This window comes from Xyrauchen texanus, chromosome 9 (assembly GCF_025860055.1).
Source record: "Xyrauchen texanus isolate HMW12.3.18 chromosome 9, RBS_HiC_50CHRs, whole genome shotgun sequence".
In the NCBI taxonomy this organism is placed as follows: Eukaryota; Metazoa; Chordata; class Actinopteri; order Cypriniformes; family Catostomidae; genus Xyrauchen; species Xyrauchen texanus.
Genome location: NC_068284.1, coordinates 6,083,227 through 6,102,188, shown reverse-complemented (window position 1 = coordinate 6,102,188; position 18,962 = coordinate 6,083,227). Strand labels below are relative to the sequence as shown.

Genomic DNA, 18,962 nt, shown 5'->3' with positions numbered 1-18,962 from the left:
AGGAACCATAAATCGATGCTGACTGAATTATTGACTTGTGTTTACCACAGTAGGCATTAAAAAACCTATACATGTTAGCATATCTTAAATTGAATTATCTGTAAAACCAAATTCTTCTAGTCTCCCAGGCTTTGTCTGACATTCCACAAGCGTTTTATGAAAGAGCTTGCTTAGCCAGTGCCATCTTGTTTCAAGGTTGTGTGTCTTTGTTAGTCCAGATTACAAAAGCAAATGTTTAGATATATAAACTTAAAAAAAATAAAATAAAAATGGTTAAAAAGATTATTGGTATTTTCCAACAGATCATGTTGCATTCAGTGTTACTCTCCTTTGGGATTGTTCACCAAAAATGTATATTCAGTTATTATTTACAAAAGGAGATGTCAGCAAGCATTCACTTTCATTGTATGGAACGAAACTGAATGGGGACTGAGGCTGTCATTGTGTCATTGTGTCATTTTGTGTTCCATGGAAGAAAGAAAATGATATAGGTATACCTATATACCGAACATTAACTAAACTTTACTAATTTTTGTAGAAATATCAGGAGAATTTTGATAGACGTTGATAGTGTCACTTTGGTTCTATGATGACCAAAAGAATGTAAAATAAATGGATGGTGAAATAATGAACTTATGTTGCCCTCGTTTAAAAAACAACAAGACTGTTGACCAATGTGCTGTACATTAATAAAGTATAGAACACTGTATAAGGACAATACCAATGAACATACAACAATAAATTAACAAATAATTAACTAATCTCTGTTGAACCAAATGCCACAGAAAAAAAATATGAGTTTTCTGTTGTGATTTAAAGATGTATAAAGAATGGCCATTTCTTATGTACAAGGGTGAGCTGTTCCAGTGTTTTGGCTACTACAAAAGCCCCGTCACCAGCCGTTTGCTTTAACCTGGACCTGGGAACAATCGAAGTTCTTTGTTCAGAGGACCAGAGAGATCTTGTGGGGTTATGTAGCTGCAGTAGATTAGAAAGGTAAAATGGGGCTAAACCATTCAGTGATTAGATGATTAAACTAATTAATTGAATACTATTGCTACTCCCAAACATAAAGGAAAAGTGCCATTATTTAATGTTGTCACACTAGCTGATACTTAATTGGATAGAATTCTCCAGTGATGTATGTACAGTATATACAATGGTGGACATTGTTAATAATTGATCTATTGTCACACATTATACATACATTTTTGCATATATACAGTGAAATTATTTTTTTTCACATATCCCAACTAAACTGGGGTCAGAAATGATACAGTGCCCCTGGAGCAGATAGGGTCAAGGATCCAACAGTGGTGTCTTGGCGGTGTTGGGCTTGAAACCCCGACCTTCTAGTCAGTAACCCAGAGCCTTAACCGCTGAGCCACTGCACACAGCAGAAAAGTCCACTAAAAATCAACTTTGTACCGGTCGGTTAAAAGTCATTGCAAAAATAGTAAAGATAGCTCTAAGAGAGGAGCAATTTCATGTTTTTGCAGATGCCACTTCAATCAATGTCAGTTTTAGACAGTTTTGGAATCCATATGCAGGAGTTTTATTAAAAATATTACAACCAAAGCCAGTATGCATGTTTATAAGAACAAGATAAGCAAAACAAAACAGCAATTCTAAAACATTAGTGAAACAAATTAGGTAGAATACTGCATACACACTAAAGTAATTTGCATATACAATGAAGTAATACACAATTGCAGTGGAACTGACAAGTTTATAACAGATAAACAAGTTTATAACAGATAAACAAATGTTTAACAGATAAACAGGAAATAAAGCACAGATGAGAGGAATGGTTTGCCAAATGATGCCAAACTACCAAACAATGAAATGAATGCTATTGCTAGTCTTCAACATAAAATCATCCATGATAAACACTACAGAACTTGTTAGTTTGGTTAACTAGTACTTTATATTCCTCTACAAATTCTTTGTTGAATAAGCACAAACGTAAAATATTTTTGCATTTATTACTCTTTTGTGAGAACCTTCATCTTTGGGATGAATCTGAATCTTGTTGGACCTGAAGATGAACTTCGTTCACTTTGACAGCTTTGGACAATGCTTTTTCTTATGACTAGTTAGAGTGCTTGATTGGGTGAAACGCTTCCCACATGAAGTGCAGTGGTATGGCTTCTCTCCAGTATGCACTCTTTCGTGTCTTTTTAGGTGTCCTGAATTAGTGAAACCCTTTCCACAATATGAGCACTTGTAAGGTTTTTCTCCAGTATGAATCCGCTGGTGGGCTTTCAGGTCACTGGATCTAGTAAAGGTACTACCACATTCATAGCACACATGAACTTCCACATCATCATCATGTGTTTTCTGGTGTTCTTGAAAATAATACAACCATGAAAAGCACTTTCCACAAAGAGGACACATGTAAGGCTTCTCATTCGCATGAACTTTCAGATGTCTCTTTAGGTGTGCAACCAAAATAAAGTTTTTACCACACTGATCACAGTTAAATGGTCTTACTTCAGAACAACTATGTTTTTTGAGAGCGTCTGCCACTGCAAACCTCTCTCCACACTGACGGCAGCTGAAGGATTTTTTGGATCTTGTTTTCTGAGTTTTTTGTTGATTCTCCTCCATTTCCTTCAGTTCTTGACTTTCCTTTTTCACTTCAATCAAGTCTGAAATGAACAAAAATACTCAAATCAACTCAAAGGCAAAGTTTAGATGCTAAATAAAAGTGATCTCCAATATACAGTGAATTCAGAAAGTATTCAGACCCTTTAATTTTTTTATTTCACATTTTGTTGTTGCAGCCTTATGCAAAAATGCTTTAAATAAATTGTTTCACATCAATCTACACTCCATAATCCATAATGACAAAGCAAAAAACTGATTTTTGATAACCAGATTTATTAAAAAGAAAAAACTGAAATATCACACTGACATAAGTATTCAGGCCCTTAACTCAGTACTTAGTTGAAGCATCTTTGGCAATACAGCCTCAAGTCTTTTTGGGTATGATGCGACAAGCTTTGCACACCTGGATTTGGGGATTTTCTGACATTCTTCTCTACAGATCCTCTCAAGCTCTGTCAGGTTGGATGGGGACCGTCAGTGGACAGCCATTTTAAGGTCTCTCCAGAGATGTTTGATTGGTTAAGTAGCTGGGCCACTTAAGGACAGAGTTGTCCCTAAGCCACTCTTGGCTGTGTGCTTAGGGTCATTGTCCAGTTGGAAGGTAAACTTTCATCCCAGACTGAGGTCCTGAGCACTCTGGATCAGGTTTTCATTAAGGATATCACTATATTTTGCTGTGTTCAGCTTTCCTTCAACCCTGACCAGACCCCGACGCTGAAAAACACGCTACCCAGCATGATGCATGAAAATTCCAAGTGGGCTTTCATATGTCTTGCACTGAGGAGAGGCTTCCGTCTGGAAACTCTGCCATAAAGCCCAGATCTTTGGAGTGTTGCAGTAATGGTTGTCCTTCTGCAAGTTTCTCCCATATCCAAACATTATCTCTGGAGCTCATCCAGAGTGACCATCAGGTTTTTGGTCACCTCTCTTACCAAGGGCCTTCTCCACTGATTGCTCAATTTGGCCAGCTTTCCTTACACTCTTCTCATCTTATTTTGTGCATTGTTTTGTTCAGTAAGGGGATTTTGACCAGTTAAAAGTGCTGTAAGCGATTTCAGCAATTCTACTTCCACGAGACTGAGATGTTGGATTAGCCACGCCCCCCTTTCCAAAACCCCAAAGATACCAAAATGAGCTTTATTGAGAGCAGAAACGGTTGTTAACAATAACAGTAGTAAAATAGCAGCCTCAACCACAACTTTTATGAACACCATGGCATAAAAACGCATTATGCCTGATTAATTCGCTGCAACAACAATACTATGAGAAGATGCAAAATGACTGACATTCAGAAAGCGTGGACACATTTGTATTGGCTGCTTACAGATTCTAGAGCTGTCACAGAGACCAGTGAGATATCTCAGGGGCCAGGGCACTTATTTCATTAATATCTTTCAGGGAGTAGGAACATTTTTGCATACCTTTCCATAACATAAATAAATAAATAAATAAATTCCTTACAGCACATTTAAGTAAACTGGTGGGATTCTCAATCAAGTGATAAATATTATATCCTATGTAAAAAAATCCATCGTCTCTGGCAATCTTGATGACCAATGTAATAACATAAGGTTGCATTTTTCTTCATGTCTAAATATATCCTCAAAAACAGAAGTTAAAGCTGTACGCAAGCACTGTGACATGCCATGTTTGTTTGCGAACATGTGAGATAAAACCAAAATTACCATGTAGTCATGTAACACATTACGTCACCATCCGGGTTTTAAGTCAGTGGAAAAGCATTGCCGGATTGTGATAGGCTCCAGATTGCCCTGGCCGTGAACCAGCTGAGCACAGTCATAGAACGGAATGTAGTTGCTGCGGTAAGACTTCTGCCATTCGCCCACTTGCCCTGCATCACTCACAGTCTCCAAATTTCAATAACTGTGTACCTACAGAGTGACGGCTTTAAACAAACCCGTATCAAATGCCATGAAGTGGTCGAGCATTTCAATAACAGCCCATAAAACGTAGCAGAGCACAGCAGGTTGCAAACGAACAAAGGAAAGAGGCGTTCATGCAGGCGTTCAAAAGCAAGCTCTGATGCGAGTCGTTTCCAGCTGTAATACATTGAAGAGGAATTCATACTTTATAAACTGAACCCCTCAACCAAAGTCCCAACCCTAAACCTAACTATCAGTGGATTAAATGTGGAGGGAAAAATGCAACATTTGAATCACACTCATTACTGCAAACGTGATTATTTCCAGGTTTCAATACAGGATCCAAACCCAGGTTTCCCCCACTGCTGGAGCAACATGCTTCAGGCCACACCACAGGGCAAAGCAAAATGTCTGATAGGAAATGCCGCTTATCAATGAGTCAGTATGTTGCCAATCATTATGATGAGGCAATTGTGTTATAGTATACAAAGGAGCCTCCAAAAACAAACAAACTAGTCCTTCAAGAGCAAAAGCGCTCTGTGGCTAGGTTAAAAACCACTTCTGAATGCATGTGATCTCCGATGCCTCAGATAGCGCTTGGCAATATGGCCAAAAAATTTATCACAATATTTTCATTCATATCGTTCGATATTGATATTAATCATTATATACATTTAATACTATTTAATACTACGAATGAGGGAGGAAATGCTTTGTTAGACCTCAAGAATTAATTTAACAAAATGTAAGCTACATTTAAAATATATATTCAGTTTAGGATTTAATTCTACATGAGGTGTGACACCTATTATCAATTAACTTTTTGCCAATTTCATCATCTTCAGCTGACGTTTGACTCTACTTAATGACTTTTTTGTGACACTCCACACTCCAGCTCTGTAGGTGGCGGTAATGCACCATAAACTGGATTGCCAACTGGCAATAAACATCACAAGTACGGCTGGGTGATATGGCAAATTATATCTCGATATTTTTCAGCCTATTGACAATATTCGATATATAGCTATATCTAGAACCATCATTTCATTCAAGCAGCCATTGAAGCGAAGTAGATTAAACATTTTAAAGACATTAACTAAAAATCGAATAATTAGTTTTTCATTAAATAATCACAAGGTAGAGTGAAATACAATCATTTTCATTGATATGCACTTTATATTTCTATTTCATACACAATGACACATAGTAGCTTAATAAAAACATACTAGTAAAAACATTTTAAGGTAAATAATGCTAAGGATTTTTGTGGGTGTGCAAAGCTACTTCACTGGACTTACTTCAAACTTCCTTCAATTACTTATTTTTGAAACCCCAGCTGAACATTGCACAATACTAAATGATTACCGTGGGACACGTCAGGTTGATCATTCTAAAATAATGCTGAATTATTAGATTTGCATTATACGAATGTAATATATTTCTGTCCTTTTTACTTCATTTATTTTGACACCGAAAGTGCTGTCATATTTACTTCACAAGGAGCTGTTATTGTGACACAGAAAGGGCAATTTGTTTTTGACAGTTTAATATGTTCCAAATTTCCTCATTTCCACATTAATGTAGAATTGAGCTGTCTCCAATTGGGAATGTGTGGTTGTGAAGGGTCGTTCATGAGCGATTCATTAATTTTGAACTAATCTTTTATATGTCATGTAACAAATGAATGAAATGTGAACTAATCAATTCTGTGTTCTGTACAGATCCAATGCGGCTTTAATGTGAAAAATTTACGAAAGAGTCCGATTTGAAGACCGAGTCGTGAGGTGAACTAATCGATTCTGTTTCCTGTAGAGCCTATGCGGCTGTCACGTGACTAATGAACAAAATGACTTGAATAGAGATTAATTCATACTGCAGAACGAGAATCAAACATCCTAGTCAGTAAAACGATCCGATCTTCCCATCACTAATGTGTGGCACATTATGGGAATGAAGACTCTGTACAATTTTGCAGCTGAAAACCTGTAAAATGGAAGAATAAGGGAAAATTCCACTTGCTACACTTAAACTTGTGTCTTCAGTGCCCAAATGCAAATGAGTGTTATTAGAAGAAATGGTGATTAAACACTGTGGTAAATGATTGACTATCCCTAATATTATGGAGCATGTTGCAATAATTATATATATATTTCACAAGGCAAAACATTAAATAATTAGTTGTTGTAGTGCTTTCAGAGCACAGGGTAAATTGATTTTACAAATCGCTCCTTTATGTTTTTATTAGCATTTTCCATACTGTTCAAACTTTTTTGGAATTGAGGTTGTGGTAGAATCTTGCAACACCTGCCACATCAGTACCGGAAATGTCGGAAATGCACCCAAAATTCAATATTTGAATTGCTCCTGTTTGAGTTATTTTTTATATTGATAACATAGTCAATCCTCTGTGGTCACCGGAGGCGCCGGCACAATCACCTGACTTTTTCCCTGATAACAATAGAAAGAAATACTATTTTTGGTCACAGATAAGTGTAAGACATCAATCGAAACTATAAAGGATTTACTTTTATTTGTGTACACTCACAATAACAGCAAAACATTGTGGTTTTGCTAAATAAAGAAATCAAGGTTTGGATCCTGTATTGAAATCATAGAGCCCGTCAAGAAAATGAACCGAAATTCAGTGTATACTTGCCTATAGAAAGCTTGAATTGTCTACTTTCAATTTAAATTAACCAATTAAAGAGGTACAGTCTTTCCCGTTTGAGCTCATTATCATTTTTGGAAGAAGACACGCTGTGAATTTACCTCAGAAGAAGAGCTTGTTCCGATATGGCCTTTCTAACACAAAAAATGTCCCACAAAAGTTAATTTTGTGAGCGAAAACTGGAGTCTACAAAATCAGTTATGTGTTTCATGGCCTTATTTCAGCTCGTTTTTTCCCAGTGACTGGCCGTGCAGGGGTTCAGCGAACGCCGCGACGGCCGCCACATACACTTTGAGCGTGGATGGGGATCTGCCCTTTATCCAGCAGCTCTTGTAAAAACACGAGCAGCGACGACACCCCACATGTCCGTGGGTCCAGGTCTCTGTCGGTGCACCATTTTGAAAACACAGACCATTTTGACGCATAGTCTTCTCGTGGAAGGGGCTCTAGCGTGTATGATGGTGTTTATTACCCCTTCTGGCAGAGCGACGGGTAGTCGTTGATCACCCAGCGTGCAGCGCCCAGCGCTCTGGGTGGGGATGCCAGATCGTGCCGCGAGCTTGAGAGAGGAGATCTGCTCTCACTGGGATGGGCCACGGCGCTGTCAGTGACAGCTGCGTAAGCTCTGGGAACCATGTCTGATTCTCCCAGCGGGGCTATGAGGAGCACCGAGTGGCGCGTTTCCCTGATCCTCTGCATTACCTGTGGCAATAGCGAGGCGGGAGGGAAGGCGTAAAGCGGGCGGTTGGGCCAGTCCTGGGCCAGCGGCGTCCTCGCTTCGAGAAAAATATTGGGCAGTGAGAGTTCTCTTCTGGCGCTAAAGAGGTCTATCTCTGCTCTGCCGAATATGCGCCATAACTTCTGGACTGTTTGAGCGTGCAGGGAACATTCCCCTGGAGGAATATTGTCTCTGGACAGTCTGTCTGGGCCGTCGTTCAGGTGGCCTGGCACGTGCGTCGCCCTCAGCGAGCACAGGTGGCACTGGGACCAACTCAGTATGCGTTTCGTCAGATGGAAGAGGTTCCTGGATCTGACACCGCCCTGACGGTTTAGGTAGGATACCACAGATCTGTTGTCCGAACGGACCAGGACGTGGTGACCCTGAATGACCGGGAGAAAGCGCACAAGCGCGTTCTATTCCAAGGAAGGAAATTGCCTGACTGGGCTGTAGTGAGCTCTTGGTCCAATTGACTGCAAGACCCAAACTGTTCAGATGGCTGAGGAGAACTGTTCTGTGAGACAGAAGCTCCGTATGTGACTGTGCCATAATCAGCCAGTCGTCCAAATAGTTCAGAATTCACAAGCCCTGACTCCGCAGGGGTGCGAGCGCCGCATCCATGCACTTCGTGAAAGTACGGGGTGCTAAAGACAGGCCGAACGGAAGGACGGTGTATTGATAAACCTGGCCGTCGGCGAATCTCAAGAATGGCCTGTGACGGGGATTTATCTGAATCTGAAAGTAGGCATCTTTCAGATCGAGAGAGATAAACCAGTCCCCTGGTGCGTATGCGTGAGGAGTTTCCTGATTGTAAGCATTTTGAGCGGTCTTTTGCAAGCACCTTGTTCAAACCCGTGAGATCTAATATTGGTCTGAGGCCGCCGTCTTTCTTGGAACAAGAAAATAACGGCTGTAAAACCCCGACTCAGCTCAGCGAGCGGCACTTTCTCTATGGCCCTTTTGCACAGAAGGTTTGCTATTTCTGAGCGAAGCATGCAGGCTGCTTCCGTGTTCACAATAGTTTCGAGCAGCTCTGAAGCGGGGAGGCGGCGATCGAACTGTAGCAAATAGCCCTGTTTTATTGTGCTTAACACCCATTTGGATATCCCTGGGATAGCTTCCCACGCTTTGAAGCGTAGCGCTAGAGGGTGAATGGCCAAATCGCCCTGATTGCCGCACACAGCACGCTGAACAGAATGTGAGCGCTTACTGTGCTTATGCATGACTGCTCGCAGACAGCAGGGACAGGCTGTTCTGTGAGTTACTTCCCGATTGAGGTGAATGGGGAAAGAGTCACATCTGTTAAGTGATGCGCGAGCATAGTCACGTGCACGGGACTTACATACAGAGAAGTGTTTGCTGGCCGTGTGACAGAGCGGGCAGAGAATGGGTGCGCGCACGTATTCGTGAGCGCGTTTATTGACTAACACTCGAGCGGGTTGTGTCCGCTTTATGTGAGTGGGCTCTGATCGGGACATGGGAAGTGTAATGCTTGTGTGTAGAGGTGAACACTGGATTGTGGGCACATTTTCTACACATAAGGCTGGTCGTGTGACAGAGCGGCCAGAGAAGAGGCGCGCGCGGATTAGGTGGAGCGTTTATTGACTCTAACACTCGAGCGGGCTATGTCCGCTTTATGTGAGTGGGCTCTGATAGGAACACAGGAAGTGTAATGCTTGTGTGTATGGGTGAACACTGGATTGTGGGCACGTTTTCTACACTTAAGGCATGTTTGCTCTTTACAAGATTTCTTTGGGTCGCCGTGAAAACGGCGTTTGAGTGCAGGCAAGCGGGCAGTATCACCGGCTTGTTGGCTGCTGAATCCACCACTGTAGTAGCCTGAGAGAGGGGGACTGACAGGGGGCGAAGCTTTGACGGTGGTCCGGCCGCGGCGGGACTGAGCCGTCGTTTTTTCAACAAGGCTAGGAGGACTTTGGTTGCTCAGGTTTCAGCGCAACCTTAGACCAAGGCCCGCGGGGGGGCGGCGGTCTGCGGCGGCTGTCTGAACGCGATCGAGGGCGGCCGCCCTGTCGACGCTGAGAAGTCTGACTTTGTTGAGCTGGGCGCTGTGAAGAGGCTCGTGCAGGAGGCTGGTCACGTGGGCGGCCGGCAGAGGAGCTAGCGCGTCGCGGCAGGAAGGGTTTCATGGCTTGGGTGGCTTTCTGGATTTCTGAAAAGCGGTCAACAATGCCACTCACCGCGGAGCCGAAGAGACCGGTCGGAGAGAGCGGTGCGTTGAGGAACGTGGAGCGCTCTGCTTCTCCCATGTTGGCTAGCGTTAGCCACAGGTGTCTCTCGGTCACAGTCAGCGAGGCCATGCACTTCCCTAGAGCTTGGGCTGCAGCTTTGGTGGCGCGAAGGGCGAGGTCCGTCGCGCTTCTTAGATCTGTAACAGCCTCTGGGTGCCTGCCTTTCTCATCCCACTCCCGAAGAAGGTCCGCTTGGAGGATCTGTAAGACGGCCATGGAGTGCAGAGCAGATGCGGCTTGGCCGGTGGCGGAATAGGCGCGGCCAACATAGGCGGAAGTCGCTCTGCAGGCCTTAGACAGGAGCACTGGCTTAGACCGCCATCTCGCGGAGGGCGGGCAAAGGTGTGCTGCTACCGAATCCTCGACCGGAGGGATGGAGGAGTAGCCCTTCTCGGTGGCGCCGGGGTGGAGACGTGGGAACGGATCCTGGCCGAAAAGCGCGTTCCACGACTTTGCAAGCTCAGTGTGGAGTTCCGGCAGGAAGGGGCGGCCCGGGCGCTGGTGTTCGCGGCGGCGGCTCTGAAGAAAGCAGCCGTCGAGTCTGTTGGGAGCCTGCTCAGGGGCGGTGACCACTCGAGCCGAGGCGGTCGGCGGCCTGTGTGAGGAGGCGTGTTAGTTCCCCGTCGACTCGGCGCGGGTCCTGCTGGATTCCTGGGCGAGGAGGAGGCGTGGGAGCCTGACCACTCCTCGCTGTCGAAGCCATGATGGAACAGCCCTTATCCTCCGCCTCGTCCTCCGAGATGGCAGCAGTCGCGGCCGCTGGGCGGGCGGGTGAGAGCGATGCTCAAGGGAGAGGCTCGGCGAGGCAGTCGCTTCTATCACCGGTTCTGGCAGCCTATGGGGCGGCGCTTTTCCTGCTTGGCGAGCGGAAGGCGGCGGCGGCTTCGGTTCTGGCGCCGAGTCGAGCCCGCAGGGTCGACATCGAAGCTCCTCGCAGAGGTTGCATCCGCCCGTCAGCGGGCGAGCTCTGCATGCCCCAGTCCCAGAGCGCCAGATGATGTGGCGGTCTCCGGCGCTGAGAGGCGCGGCATGAAGCGCAAGTGGTGCGAGGCATCTTAAAAAGACGCTTGTTACACTTTTGTGAAGTTCGTTAAGAACTAGCTTGCTCTAAAAAGGATACGTCGCCGGATGGCGTAGCTTCGCAGGATGGCTGAAGGTGGCGGAGACGGCCGGCTTCTTCGAGCGCTGTCCAAGCTTGCTAGATGCCCCTCGAACGGCGACGCGGCTTCCAGTTCAGAGATGCGAAGAGCTTCGCTGAAGAGATGAAAATCAGGGTTCCAGCCTACGAACTACGCTTATATGCACTCTAGCCACGCCCATTTTGGCGGGCTTTGATACAGTAAGCACGCGGACACCTCTCATTGGACGCGAGTTCGCCCAAGTTCGTCTATAGGCTGCAGCAGTTGCCGCAGAGCAACCAATGAGCTCGCTAGCTAGCCCGCTCAAGGTCTGCAGTTGCTGCACTGCGTTGACAAATGATACAAAATTAAGGATAATTTTTTGGCTTCAATATCTCAGAAAAGATTAATCTTTCCCGTAGCGTAAGCTAGCTTACGCAATACGAGAGAACCTCTCGTAAGAGAACCAGTTATTTATTGCAAGGGAATGCAAAACTATTTCAAGGGAACTATTTCAAGGGGAGGGGGTGGGGTGGGGTGGGTGTCCCCCCTGTACTCTTAAAGTGATAGTTCACCCAAAAATGTTAATTATCTCATTATTCATTCACCATCATGCCATTCCAGATGTGTATGACTTTCTGTCTTCAGCAGAACACAAATGAAGATTTTTAGAAGAATTTTTCAGCTCTTTTGGTGCATATAATTCAAGTGAATGGGTGCTAAAAAAAATTAAGCTCCAAAAATCACATAAAGGCATAAAAGTAATCCACATAACTCCAGTGGGTTAAATCAATGTCTCTAGAAGCAATATGATAAATGTGGGTGAGAAACTGATCAATATTAAAGTCCATTTTTACTATACATATTCTACTCCCTTCTCCATCAGCCTGCACTTTCAATTTTACATTCTTCTTCTTGTGTTTTTGGTGATTCACATTCTTTATGCATACATCCCCCTACTAGACAAGAAGAATTTCAAGCAAAAATGTACTTATATTGCTCCGTTTATCACCCACACCTAGAATATCACTTCAGATGATATGGATTTCACCACTGGATTCATATGGATTACATTAATGATTCCTTTATGTGGTTTTGATTGTAAAAAATTTAGGCAACCATTCACTTGCATTGTATGGACCTACAGAGCTGAAATATTCTTGTAAAAGTCTTCATTTGTGCCTGTAATTTGTTATTATACATCTGTTTGTAAATGCAACAGTGTGAAGGCATTTGTCTATAATTGGTATATAAAAGTATATAATTAAGATTTATATACTTTAGAAAAAGTTAACCCCAAAGAATTTTGTATTTGTAAATGTATATTTTGTATAAATAAAACAACGAGTAACTGAATGTGCTCGGTGCTTAATAAAGAGTACATATATAGGCTGATTTATTCATTTTTAAGTATTTGGGAGTTTAAAATCAAAAGTAGAAAATATGGTGATTGTATAACGTCATTTCAACGTCAGGTAAACAAACCAATTAGATTGATTTTATGTTTGTTTTCAGTGGCGTGAACACTGTAGATTCAATGCGACTTTGATGAGCAAAAAGATGTGGAATCAACATTGCTTCGATGCTGCGAGAGTCATCAATTCTAAGTTGATTCTATGTCGGTTTGCTATCTGGGTAACCATTTTAAATCTTGTTGGTACTATAGTTTTACTCTTTTTTTGTAGTAAATCCAAACATCCACATAATTACGATTTTTATTACCATAGTTTCGGATTTCCTGTAGTATTACTATGGTTGTACTATGAATATAAAGGTTAAGATGTGGTTATTTTAGCTAAAGGTGCACTCAGTAACTTTTGTCTTTGTGTTATCTTGGACTTACACTGACACCTAGCGGTTTGTATACTATATTATTTAAAATCAATAGTTTTCATTTACAGATTCCAATGTAGTATTACATGATTCCATTCATAGTCAGTCATGATGACTTTAATCAATGAGTGAAAGTGTCAAATAACAGGATGGTTACTGAGAATAAGTGAGTAGTATTCAGCCGGTCATGTGATCTTAACATGGCTGCCCTCATGTGTGGACCCTCTCCATGTAGAATAAAACAGCTTTTATAAGGTCACTGTAATGACTGGAATCTTCATTCCTACTCGTGATTTCCCACATATATTGCAAGATTACAATTCATGTCTTTAGGAGTGACATTTTTTAATGAGGAAAAAATGACTGCGTGCACCTTTAACGGTAGCCTACATGTATTGCGAGGGAACGCACAACTATTTCCGAAAATATAACTTCTAATACAAAGGGGTAAAACTATTTTAAAATGGATATCAAAAATTATCCTGTTCATGAGATGTGTTTGTATTTTGTTTGCTTTACCTTTAGCAGATTTGGCGGTCAGACAGTGTGGTAGCGGCTCCAGGGCAAAACAAGTCCTCTGCTGCCCCAAAGGAAATTATGAGTGAGACTGTATTCAATCGAAGCACTCGCGTTTATTCTTGTTCGTAAGAAATATTTCGCCGTTTGGGGACTTAAAACTTCGGTGTGGGCACAAATGGAAACTTTTCCTGCTCTTCCTAACGCACAGTCTGCATGGCTCGCACACCCACCAAACTGCAACACTCGTCCCGACCAGCGTAGACAAACTCCTCCCTCAGAACATCTACAGAACCACCCTCAAAAATTTCCTCAAAACGTGCCAATACAAAATAAACCACACTCTTGACCTAACTACGAGCGCGCGCGTGTGTTATAAAATCATAAAACAAGTTTACCAGTAAAGTGACCATCTGTGTTCAGCAATGTAAAGAGCTATTAAATACAGTTTCAGAAACAGACAAATTCCTACCTAGGCGATTCAAATGAGTCCATTCACACATGCCTCTGATCGGAAAGGATTTAGGGTCTTGCACTGGTGACGTATGAAGTATGACGTTGCATATTGACCCAATATGTATAGTCTTAGATGTGCGTGTGTTCTTATAATTAATTACCCGAAATCACCTAATTATATTTGAATATTTCTAAAATAGCTCCTTGTCGCAAAATACCATTAACCCGTGTGCGACCTTTTGTCGTCTTTTTTTCTTTCTTTCTTTCATTTTTTCGATCATTTTAGCTGTGTTAATGCCAATGGCATAGATTTAGCCAAACGTGTGTATGTGTATTTTGTGGGGAATTTTGATATTTCAACCTGAGTTCCTATAATACATCTATAATACACTGTGTACACAAAATAGTTACACTCAGGACCTTAAGGACAAAAATGTCCCAAATTGAAAGCCATTAAAGCATAAACTCGTGAATTATATATATTATGCTTTCATTCCGGAACCCTGGCTTCAAAATGTATTTATTTTTATATATTTTCCACCAGATGGCGCCATTTTTCTCATGCTTAGCCTATGGAGCAAATACATGCTTTTCCCCTATTTTCTGTTTGCTGTATTCAGTGTGTTTTGTATGTGTGTATTGAGACATGTGTGTGTGTTAAATGCAAACTTGGCACTATGTAAACAACTGGCATTTAAAGGGTTAAAACCTGAAAATAAATTAATATTTGATAGTTATCACCAGGACTGATGTTGGTTAAAAAATCTCAGTGAATGTCAGTGAACGCAGACAATAACATTAATGTATAATATTTTAATGTCAGTTTTTTTTTTTTTTAACATATTTTTGTCATCTAAGGTCCTGAGTGCATGTTTATTTTTTTAAATCTGACACTGAACTAAAAATAATAATGTTGTTAACCATTGATATATCCCAGACTGTGACAATCCCCCCCCAAAAATCCCCTTAGCATTTAGTATATGGAAAATGGACCTCTGAGTAACTTTTTTTATTGACGCACAAAGGTTAAAAGTCGCCGCAAGCACCAGATGGTTGCTAAATTTAGTGACAAATCCCCCAAATTGGCAATGTACCAAGTCTCTTATACTACAAATCCCAAAATCCTTACATCTTTCAAATCCTTATATTTTCCAGCGGCGTAGAAAATACATGTGAATTACACATGTGAAAAATATAACAGTATTATGTCTTTTAATATTTTCCAACAGATGGCGCCATTTTTCTCATGCTTACACTATGGAGCAAATACATGCTTTTTTCCTGTTTGCTGTATTCAAAGTTCTGTTATCTGTTTTGTTTGCAGCTGTGCTGTGTTCTTTTGTCACTATTACAGACCTGCTTTTGGTTAACCAAAACAATGTTTCGCTTGTCGTGAGGAGGCTGTGTGAACTCTTGCTCGTTATTGGAGAATAACGGTCAGTGAACAGTCCCACTAAATAATGCATTCAATTTCGGTTTGTTTCTCACCAAACCATATCGTGTGCTTTCATAACAATCACGAGTCTCATGGAATCATTTATTAGATGGCTGAATTATACTTTTGAAGCGTGAAGAGGTAGTCACTATAAACTGCCATTGTATGACCTCACTAAGCACAAAATGTTTTCACAATTTCTCCCTTTGTGTTAAGAAAAAGAAAGAAAGACATATTGGGTTATAAAAACACAGGGAGGAGTAAACAATGACTGAATTAAACTTTTTGGGTGAACTATCCCTTTAAGTGTGACTCACAAATGAACAATTAAAAGGTTACTTTGTTTGCAGATGCCACTTGAACCAATGCAAATATTCATTTGTAAGAGATCATGTTTATAGACAGGTTTGGAATGCATATTCTAGAGTTTCTTAAAATGAAAGTGCAGCACTATTGAAGTTGTATATTTGTCTTTCTATAAAAGGTTTGTTTAAAATTTTCACAGGTCCTGATATGGTTATCTTACTGCACCAAGCCATAAAATCTAGCAAACTAGAAGATTTGTTCTCTTAATGTGTCTCAGCAGTCAGTAATGAAGAATCCAGAATGGACACCTACCTCTTTGTTCCTCATTGCTCATTTCGCTTTCTGAATCACTCATTGTCTCATTAAACTCCAGCTTTCCAATGGTATGTCATATAGATTTGTTGTTGAACCTGGAGATACTCCTTGTTGGGGTTATAAAATTATGGGAATATTCCCAGCATTTATTGGTGAAATGCTATGGGAGGGACTTCAATGAAGATGAGATTTGTGACTGATGTGAGGGTGAGAATTGGCCATTTTTAAAGAGTGTTTTCAACAAATGGGTGGAGAATTTGTTAATCCTACGGTGGCAATCTGTATCAGGCTTTTGTAATGTAAATGTTCCTTAATAGCCAAAACCAGGGGCTTGCTAAAACGAAACAAGGCTTGGATCATTTTATTCTGGCCCAAATGTTTTTTTGTTCTGAAATTTTCCAGTGAAACTGAAGCAGCAGTTATTGTGTAAATTTTGGTTATTCTAACTAAGTCAGTCATTATTTCATAAAGACAAATTATTGACTGGTTAAAATCTGCCCCTTGTTTAGAATCAGAACTATGTCCGATTCGCAAGTGAATCACTCGTTTGAGTTGTTTTTTTACAATTAATTGTTGAAACGGGTTGGCAAAACAGTATGAATCTGTTTGCGATTCACTTGGAATCATTCAGACGGCTATTAGACCGTATAGACGTATGGCAGATAAGCCAATAATGTTAAAAATATGTCTTCCAGATATAAAACCAAACGTTACATGAACATCTGGGTGATGTACATGTGATAGCCTTTCAGGGTTGGACCATACTGTAAAAAAAATCGTAATAGTTTTTCAAATCGTAAAAAAGCCCCTGGCCACAACTATTTTTCATCTGATATTCCCTCAATTTAATTTTAACCCCTTTTTTTATCTTACTCTTATACAAGACATGTTATATTGTACACTAATGGGGCTTTTCCACTGCAAGGTACAACTTGACTCAACTCGACTCTGCTCGTTTTTTAGGGGTTTTCCACTGTGGATAGTACCTGGTACCTGATACTTTTTTAGTACCACCTCGGTCGAGGTTCCAAGCAAGCCGAGCCGATACTAAATGTGACGTCAAAATCCTGCAGATCACTCATTGGTCAGGGAAAATCGTCACTACCAGCATCACTGGATTTTCAACACATGGTCAATAAACGAGGTGCAGACGGTCCACTCGTTAGCGATGAACGAAACGATAAAGTCTCTCTATCAGCTGTTGGCCGCACACGGCTACCACCTGACCTACCAACAGTGTAGGGAAAGTAAAAAAAAATGTAAAAGTGACTACAGCACCATCATGTAAAAGTGGAAGACTATCTAAAATGGACGCTATCTAAACCGGCAAGCAATGGGAGGGAGAGTGCCCTGGACTCAGCCACGATGGAGGATGGTATGTTTTGTTATTGAAGGGTGAGGGTCAGAAATCCCTTGTCTCTTCAGATATATCAATACATATATATATATATATATATATATATATATATATATATATATATATATATATATATATATATATATATCCTTTTATATCAATATCTATCTATATTCTGTTGCTTAACTTCTTTAATAAAATGATGAATTAACTATATGCATGATCACATAATCAATTCTATTTTCTTATGCATAACTGAAATATACTTTGAATCATATGTGTGTTGGAATGTTAACTAGTGTCTTTTAAGGAATATTCCAGAGTCTCTCTCTCTGTCCTGCCCGTAGTCTGAAGGTCCTTTGGGGATAAGCTTAGCTGTGATGAGAGGGGCAGGGAGAATGTTAAACATATGTTCTGTGTTTGATCGTTACTTTTCTATGATTAAGTATATGGTTTAAAGTCCTATGCAATACTACCTGAATAGTAGAAGTGTGATTTTCTCTTATTATTTCTTTAGGGAAGAAAGGTATGTTATTTCTACCCCTCTCCACTGCCTGAGGAGTGAAAATTTTATCTCTCTTGTTTTGGTTAAAATGACCTGATAAATGTGTGCTCTGGTTCCCTTGTGCGCAGAGAAACACTGTGGTTCGTCAGTGTTTCGTGTGTGCGTATTGACCTTCTACCCAGGTTTTGAATCCAGGGAGACACAGCAGGCAGACTCGAAGACGCCCGAGACCATCTGCGAGGTCACTTCAGATGTAAATCTCGGGCCAGGATGACAATTGCGCTGATTAATGTTGATGTGCTATAGCTATCTATATGTTGTGACTTTATGCTCTGTTAGCCAATCAGGAGTGAAATAATAGAATGTACTCCTTGCAAATGGTATAATTGATGTAAGATTTTGTGTAATGTATGATTTGGCTTTCGATCTCCTCGTGAGACTTTGCCGCTGGCTCTACCAATTTCACTGCAAACTATTCTTCAGTAAATTTTGGATTCTTTAATTGAACTTCTTGACTCCTGGTTTTCTTTCTCCATATCTGGTCTGGGTCATAACTGTTATACCCCTAACAGTTTGGTGGAGAATGCGGGCAATCACTCCGTGGTGACATCTCTGGCAAATCAGCAAACAAGGTAGGAAGCTTTTTATTAATTGTTAGGGCTGTCTGACTGGAAGAGATTTTGAAGGGGAGTGGGAGAGCTTCACTCCGACGAGGCGTGTGAAGAGTAATTTAATTATACTATTGAGAGTATAAGAAGTCGCTGAGAGAGCTGTTTAAGGGGCAACGGCAAACAGCGCAAGTGAAACGTGCTCTGTGAGGGGGCCCAGGTGGGCATGGGTGAAGCACCACCCCGGCAGAGTGCGTCCCTGGACGAGAGGTCCAGTGGCACCGTCATACCTCTAGAGATTGTACCAAGCCTGTTGACAGATGCAGGAATTGTAACAGAGAGGACAATAGACATTGTCGAAGTGGTAAACAAAAAAAAAATCACA

The 18,962-nt window shown here is 41.4% G+C and overlaps 1 protein-coding gene across 1 annotated transcript; it reads right to left on the bottom strand.

Moving 5' to 3' along the window:
• Positions 1 to 1,584: 1,584 nt before the first annotated feature.
• On the bottom strand, positions 1,585 to 14,095 carry LOC127649657 (zinc finger protein 391-like). The gene is made up of 2 exons (XM_052134903.1): positions 14,068 to 14,095; positions 1,585 to 2,651 (listed from the first exon to the last, which is right to left on the bottom strand). Exon 2 carries the CDS (start codon positions 2,608 to 2,610, stop codon positions 2,056 to 2,058), a length of 555 nt encoding a protein of 184 aa, XP_051990863.1. The 5' UTR covers positions 2,611 to 2,651; positions 14,068 to 14,095; the 3' UTR covers positions 1,585 to 2,055.
• Between the last annotated feature and the right edge of the window lie 4,867 nt (positions 14,096 to 18,962).

Coding starts and splice junctions, on each gene's coding strand:
- LOC127649657 (XM_052134903.1), bottom strand. CDS start 2,610: ATGGAGGAGAATCAACAAAAAACTCAGAAAACAAGATCCAAAAAATCC.